At 46.5% G+C, this 8,166-nt stretch overlaps 1 protein-coding gene across 1 annotated transcript; it reads left to right on the forward strand.

The window, feature by feature from the left end:
* Positions 1-1,557: 1,557 nt before the first annotated feature.
* On the forward strand, positions 1,558-6,684 carry LOC124157066. The gene has a single exon (XM_046531539.1). It carries the CDS (start codon positions 1,558-1,560, stop codon positions 6,682-6,684), a length of 5,127 nt encoding a protein of 1,708 aa, XP_046387495.1.
* Positions 6,685-8,166: the final 1,482 nt, after the last annotated feature.

Below are 8,166 nucleotides of genomic sequence, written 5' to 3' on the forward strand. Positions count from 1 at the left end.
TTATTCAAACACATACTTTGTAGCTAATTTCTCTGTACCACCATCCTTATATAGTTACGTTGGAGCCCTCATTATCCTCCTAAGTACTTTTGGCTCTTCCTCGGGGACTTCTCGATCAACATTTCCCACAATCGATTCCCCACATAATTGATCCGTCTCATAGAACATGGCCTATGGTGCTCCGCAGTTCCCTATGCATTATCTATTTTTCTGCATGGATCTCCTCGTTCCTCGCATTATCATTCGTCCATATGATCCATTGACTCGTCCTCCGCACCCACCGCCAAACCAGGTATTCAAGGCCTTCAAGTCATTCCTGTCCAGCTTTTCTCGTTGTCCGCATTTCTGATCCATGGAGAGACGCCGCCCGTACGGATGTTTTCATTTGCTATTTCCTTATCCTCTCTTGACTTGGATCGTTGCTCTGGTAATTGTAGTGGCGTACATTGTAGAAAATTATTGGAAGCATTCCCACTATTGGAAAGAGCATAACATTGATAGGTAATTTGTATTTTAATCGCCATTTGTACTTCTGCTTCAAGATACAAAATAGGGAAGTACATCATAGAAGGCCAAAAATTATATTTTCCTAGGCCGCTGCTATACAGGGCAAAGGGAGTTTGTTAATTAATAAGTCAATGAGGGTTTCCGAGTGAGAATTGTTACAGGTTGAATCACTATTTACGACCTTAAAACAAAACATATTAGCTTATTGAGGACCTTTGGCAGATGTGAGGGGATGCCTTTCATATTGTTCGATGGTGTTAATAATGATCTATACGGTACGGAACGGGGGGGGATAGGTAAAACAAATCGGCGATATGGATGTTGGGTATTTCCCCCCCACCCCTGCGGCGAGTGTGTCGCCCTCGGGATTTTCCAAGGCCCGGCGAAGTCCCTTTCGGCCCCCTTTCTCTTGGTCTCCGCCAAGGGGACTCGACTCACACCCTTTTGGAGTGAGGGAGTGCCGTTACTTAGGGTCAGTAACCCTTTTACCCTAGCATCGATGCCCTCGCCGACGGCGTGGGTGTTTGTCAGTGTTCACTGAAAACCGGGAGCGTGTGGACGCGGAGTGTTCGGCGTGCGCTTCCCCGCAAGTTGCGCGCGAATAAACCTAATTCGATTGAAGGTGTCCTCGCCTTTCATTTCATCATAACCCGGGGCACACGTCCCCGCGCGCATTTCTTCTGTGCCACCTTCGGGCCGGATTGCGCGAACATTTTTGGTCCCTCGGGCCGGATCACATCAGTGATCGGCAAATCGTAATTGGAATCTTTGTGCATCGGCGCAAGATTATTTCATCGCGAGGCATCTCCCGGCAAACACTCAATTCGGGGTCTTCAAGCAGAGGACCATCAGCACTACTCATCAATCAGCATCTCCAGAAAGGTGCCATCCAACCAGCGGAGGACACATCAGTCACCGCAGCGGCATCGGCGCACCAGCAGCGCAGCATCACTACGCAGCCATCGCAGCACAAGGTAGGCAGTGAGTGCATACCCTTTCCTGTCATTTCCCCACTGCTAAGTGACCCATTAAGGCACGTTTCTCAGAGCGATGGCAGAGAAAATTAAAGAATTGATTGCAAAACGCGGGCAAATCAAGGCTAGAGTCACTAGATTCAAGAATTTTGTGGAAAGTGTTGAGATTCCTGATGGAATCCATCAATTGCGTCTCCGCCTGGAGAAATTTAAGGATATTTGGCAGAAATTCGAAGATGTGCAATCTGAGATCGAATTATTGAATGCGGGAAGCGACGGAGAGTGGGAGGAATTCGAGGACGCGTATTTCGATGCCGTCTCGAAGGCCGAACGAATAATTCAATCACCCACCACAAATAATTCAAAAGAAAATGGCCACGATGTTGCTCCCGTGAAGCTCCCGCAAATAAATCTACCAATTTTTCATGGGGCGTATGATGAATGGGTGACATTCTATGACACTTTCAACAGCCTCATTCATGAGAATGTGTCACTATCAGGAATTCAAAAATTCCATTATTTGAGATCAACCCTCCGTGGAGAAGCGCTGCAAGTAATAGCCTCTCTCGCCACCTCCGAGCAGAATTACAGCATCGCGTGGGGTCTATTAAGGCAGCGCTTTGAAAACAAGCGCTATATAATAAGCATGCATGTGAAGGCCTTATTTGAATTCACGCATCTAGTGAAGGAGTCATCCACGGAAGTCAGAAACCTCGTGGATCACTTTAATAAGCACCTGAGGGCTCTCCAAGCCATGGGGCAGCCTACTGACTCCTGGGATGCGCTCCTTATCCACTTAATTACCTCCAAGATAGGCCTGAAGCTTCATCAGGATTGGGAAGCGTCGTTACCACGGGATGAGATGCCAAGCGTCGCAAGGCTTCTTAGTCTCCTGCAGGAAAAATCCGAAGTGATGGAGACAGTAGACGCTCATCGCGCTGTTCGCACCGCCATTACGTCACGCCATCAAGAGAAGGGACCTTTCTCAAAGACCAGCAGGTCAATGGTGGGAAATGTGGCCATTGCATCAAAATGTAAGCTATGCAAAGGATCCCACCAACTGTATCAGTGCAGTATATTCCTCAAGAAATCCGTTACTGAGAGAATTAGCGACGCGAAAAAACTTGGAGTGTGTTTTAACTGCCTAAGGGGAGGGCATTTTAAAAGTAATTGCTCATCAGGCAATTGCAGGCATTGCGGTGAAGGGCACAACAGCTTGCTTCACCACTCAACCCAAACCTCAGCGACCAATCTATCAGCAAACTCAACACCATTCATTCCGTCTTCGACACAAATACAGTCCACTACAGCAAGTCTTCCATGCCAGGAGGAGGTGTCAACAACAGTTCTCCTCTCCACTGCGGTCGTCTGGGTGCATGATTCGCGAGGCTCCCCTCATCTTTGTCGAGCGCTGCTCGATTCAGGCTCTCAAGCAAACTTCATGACTGAAAGAATGGCGCAGCTTTTAAGACTCAACAGGAAAGCGGGCGCAATAGGCATCACAGGTATAGGAGGATCGTCCGCAAGAAGCGCTCAGATAGTGCAGACGACGATCAAATCGAGAACAACGGCGTACAAGGCTGAAATTAATTGCTTAGTGCTGCCAAAAATCACTTCAGAAATACCTGCCATCCCTGTAGATATTTCAAATTGGAATCCACCATCCAACCTCCAACTCGCTGACCCCGGATTTAATATCCCGCAAGCCGTTGACCTCCTCATAGGTGCAGAGCTATTTCTTGAAATTTTGTGCATTGGGCAAATAAGAGCATCACCATTCGCACCGATCCTGCAGAAAACCACTCTTGGTTGGATTTTATCAGGAAGAATCCGGACTAACGAAGCGTCATCGTCATCATCATGCCATTTTAGCGTGGAGACAAACTTGGAAGACCAGGTAAAAAACTTCTGGAAATTGGAGGAGTGCAAACCTGCTTCAAAATTCTCAGCAGAAGAGGTGAAATGTGAAGAACATTTCAAGAAAAACACCACAAGAGGGGCAGATGGGCGCTTCATCGTTAGACTACCCATCAAAGGAGACATCAGTCACCTTGGTGATTCTGAGCAAATCGCCAATCGCAGATTTATGATGATTGAGAAGCGACTTCTAAGGGATGAGGAGAGGAGGAAATTAGCATATTCTTCATTCATGAAGGAATATCGAGATCTTGGGCACATGGAGTTAGTCGTAGGGGAAAAGGACCATCCACCAAGGGGCGTCGCCTTCTACATTCCTCATCACTCAATTACGAAGGACACCAGTTCAACGACGAAATTGAGAGTTGTGTTTGATGCTTCAAGCAAGAGCTCAACAGGGGTATCATTAAATGATATATTAATGGTAGGGCCCACCATTCAAGATGATCTGTTCAGCATCATTATTAGATTTAGGATACATGAGTATGCAATGACTGCTGATATTGAAAAAATGTATCGCCAAATCAAAGTTCATCCATCTGACACCAATTTGCAACGTATATTATGGAGAGACGAAGAAGGCGTGCCAATTGAAACCTACAGGTTAAACACAGTGACGTACGGCACGGCGTCAGCGTCGTTTTTAGCGACAAGATGTCTTCAGCAATTGGCCCTGGAAGAATCGCATCGTGATCCTCGCGCTGCAGCAGTGGTGATGAAAGATTTCTACGTAAATGATCTCCTCACAGGCAGCAACTCGATCGAGGAGGCTGAGAAAGTTCAAGAAGGAATTATCACATTGATAGAAAGAGGAGGTTTTAGGCTTCGAAAATGGTGCTCTAATCATCCCGCATTGCTGAAGAAAATTCCATTGAACCACAGGGAGGCATCTTATCAGATTCGTCCGGAAGGAGACAACACCATCAGGAGCCTGGGAATTCTTTGGAATCCAAACGCGGATGTCTTCCATTTCGACACGAAGAACTTCGATTGTAAAGCCCGAGTAACTAAACGATCAGTTCTTTCCGATCTTGCGAGGATATTTGATCCTCTTGGCCTTATAGGACCAATCATTCTAAAGGCAAAAATATTCCTTCAGCGACTGTGGGAACTCAGATTGGAATGGGATGAATCACTTCCTGCGGAGCTCCGTTCAAAATGGCTTTATTTCCGTGAATCATTCAGATGCCTAAATGATTTGCGACTTCCCCGGCGCGTTATTGCGAAGAATTGCAGTGTTCATGAGATTCACGGCTTTTGTGATGCCTCAGAATCCGCTTATGGTGCATGTGTATACGTCAGGTCCATCGAATCAGATGGAAAATTCATGATGCGTCTTCTATGCTCCAAGTCGCGAGTGGCGCCGCTGAATAAAACCACTCTTCCCAGGCTAGAACTCTGCGCAGCAGTACTCCTCGCCAACCTCATTCAAAAGGTCTCATCATCACTCTCGTTTTCGGGAAGCCCTACTCTGTGGTCAGACTCTACAGTGGTGCTCTCATGGCTGAAGGCACCATCATCCGATTGGAAGACTTTCGTCGCCAACAGGGTTGCCGAGATCCACGAGCTCACAAGTAAATGCAAATGGAGGCATATCAGAGGAGTGGACAATCCAGCGGATCACATTTCCAGGGGGCTTACCCCACAACAATTGCACGAGATGGCATCATGGTGGCAAGGACCACCTTGGATGAATGGACATGAAAATGAATGGCCGCCAGAATCATTCATTGAGATGCTAGAGCTCCCCGAGAAACGACCAATGGCCACCGCTTTAATTGCAGTGGAGGTGAACCAATTAATCCAGCGCTATTCGTCATTATCTAAATTGCAGAGGGTAACGGCTTATTGCCTGCGATTCAGACACAACGCCTCAAAATCACGCACTGAGAGGAAAACGGGAGAGCTCACGGCTCGAGAAATCGAGGCGGCTCTTACGCAGTTGATTAAAGCAGCTCAAAGCGAAGTGTTTTTTAATGAGCTTCATGACCTTCAACGGAAAAATCAAGTTAGCAGCAAATCAAGCTTGAAAATGCTGCATGCATTTCTGAATGAAAACGAAGTGATCCGGGTGGGAGGAAGAATAAGTTCCTCTAACATTTCCTATAGTCAGAAGCATCCAATTGTCTTGCCTCCAAAACATCATCTTACAAAATTGATCGTGATGCAAGAACACATCAGGCAACTACACGCTGGACCGCAACTGCTTCTTTCGTCAATACGGCAACGTTTCTGGCCTTTAAGTGGAAGAAATATCTGCCGTCAGATCGTACATCAATGCACAAGATGCTTTCGCAGTAACCCTAAGGCTGTACCACAGTTAATGGGTAATTTACCAAGACAGAGACTTGAACCAACTCGCCCCTTTTTACGGTGCGGGGTTGATTATTGCGGCCCCATTTATGTTAAAACTAGCCGTCGTCGAGGATCTCAGCCAATCAAGGCTTATATATCTGTATTTGTTTGCTTCTCCACCAAGGCTGTGCATCTTGAATTAGTGGGGGATTTGACGACAGAAGCATTTTTGGGAGCTTTAAAGCGCTTAACATCTCGACGAGGAAAGTGCAGCGACATTTATTCAGACAATGGCACAAATTTTGTGGGGGCGAATCGGGAATTTAAGGATCTCAAGAAAGTATTCTCATCGAAGTCAAACCAGGAAAGACTTCATCACTACTCATCCTCACAAGGCATCAATCGGCATTTCATTCCTCCTCGTTCACCCCACTTTGGAGGCCTTTGGGAAGCGGCTGTCCGTTCACTCAAATATCATCTCAGGAGAATTGTTGGGAACGCATCCCTCACGTATGAGGAGACATACACTTATTTAACTATGATAGAGGCGTGCCTTAACTCCCGACCAATTACCCAAATGTCATCAGATCCTAATGACCTCAATCCATTGACTCCTGGCCATTTCTTAATTGGTGACGCACTCACTGCCATCCCTGACCCAAATATGATTGATATCCCCGTCAATCGTCTATCCAGATGGCAGCACGTGACCAGGATGCAACAGCATTTCTGGTCTCGTTGGCACAAGGAGTACCTGTCCAGCCTCCAGGGTAGACCCAAGTGGACCAGAGAGGCACCCAGCATGCAGCAAGGCGACTTGGTCCTTATCAAGGAGGACAATCTACCCCCTCTCCGGTGGAGCCTCGGTCGCATCGTGCAGCTCCACCCCGGTGAGGATGGGGTTTCGAGAGTGGCGACAGTGAGAACGACTGCCGGGCTAATACGGCGGGCGGTCAACAAACTCTGTCCCTTGCCTAAAGAGGAAAGCTAACATTTGAACATTGAATTTCATTTTTGTATATTCCATTTGTATAAGTTTTATTTGCAGACTGAGATAATCTTGTTTAATCATAAACTTTCATGATTTAATGGACTTATTTTCAGTTATCATTGTAAATAGGTGACATTTTTTATCAAGTAAACTAGTGAATTAATGTGAGTGATAATTTATTAGTGAGAGTGTCAGTGATTTCATCAAGTGTCGTTTGTGTAAATATCGAGTGATATTTCAGTTTCCTTTTTCATTACTTGTATTTATGTGGAACATGCCACATGCAATGAAAGTGAGCCTTCATCACGGACAAAGAGACTTCATTTCAAAAGGCTCTCACTATGTTTGGCAGTTGTCTATTTATGTGTTTCTTCCATGTATGTGTATATGATGTATGTGTTTGTTTGTTTTGCACTCCCCCACACGCTCCACGCTCTTTATTGAAAATCACAGCTTTTCAAGGCGGGCGGAATGTTGGGTATTTCCCCCCCCTCCCCTGCGGCGAGTGTCGTCGCACTCGGGATTTTCCAAGGCCCGGCGAAGTCCCTTTCGGCCCCCTTTCTCTTGGTCTCCGCCAAGGGGACTCGACTCACACCCTTTTGGAGTGAGAGAGTGCCGTTACTTGAGGGTCAGTAACCCTTTTACCCTAGCATCGATGCCCTCGCCGACGGCGTGGGTGTTTGTCAATGTTTCACAAATTCCGGGAGCGTGTGGACGCGGAGTTTTCGGCGTGCGCTTCCCCGCGAGTTGCGCGCGAATAAAACAAATTCGATTGAAGGTGTCCTCGCCTTTCATTTCATCATAACCCGGGGCACACGTCCCCGCGCGCACTTCTTCTGCGCCACCTTCGGGCCGGATTGCGCGAACAATGGATCTATGAACTGAAAAACTGACTTTGGCACCCTTTAAAACCCATGGTTAGACATGTTGGTTGTCACGATGGCCTGACGTTTACCTCTGTGACCTTTGACCTTCGTATTCTCCTTGGCGGTCAATTAGTGGATAATGCGGGTATTAGAATAATACCATTGACTTGGGCACCCTTTAACCTTTTCCCTACCGTACACGTATATATACGTGTGGACGTTTCCTGACCCGGGAGACCACGGGCGTATATGTACGTGTGAGATTTTCCCGGTCAAGAAAACGAAACCCGTATATATACGTTTTCTAGCTCTCCCCCTTTCAGGACGGTCGTGGGCTTAGGTCGCCTTTGTCTCGGGACCCAACGCTTCGGGGTTTAGGATTAACCCTCCGAATATGGGAGCAGGTACCTGGACCCTTCGTCTTTTATAACCCCTCTCAGCGGTAAGGGGCAGCGGTCATACAATTGTTTATAGAGTCAATTTTTGAAATAAATATTTGTTCATTTCTCAAGAAATATAAACTAAGAATTGAATTGTTTGTCTTTTCAGCAGCGTTTACAATTTTTAAACGAAATTCTACGATAAATATTAACTTATATCTCGATTTCAGTGTAAT

The sequence above is a fragment of the Ischnura elegans genome, chromosome 4, assembly GCF_921293095.1.
Source record: "Ischnura elegans chromosome 4, ioIscEleg1.1, whole genome shotgun sequence".
Taxonomy (NCBI): Eukaryota; Metazoa; Arthropoda; class Insecta; order Odonata; family Coenagrionidae; genus Ischnura; species Ischnura elegans.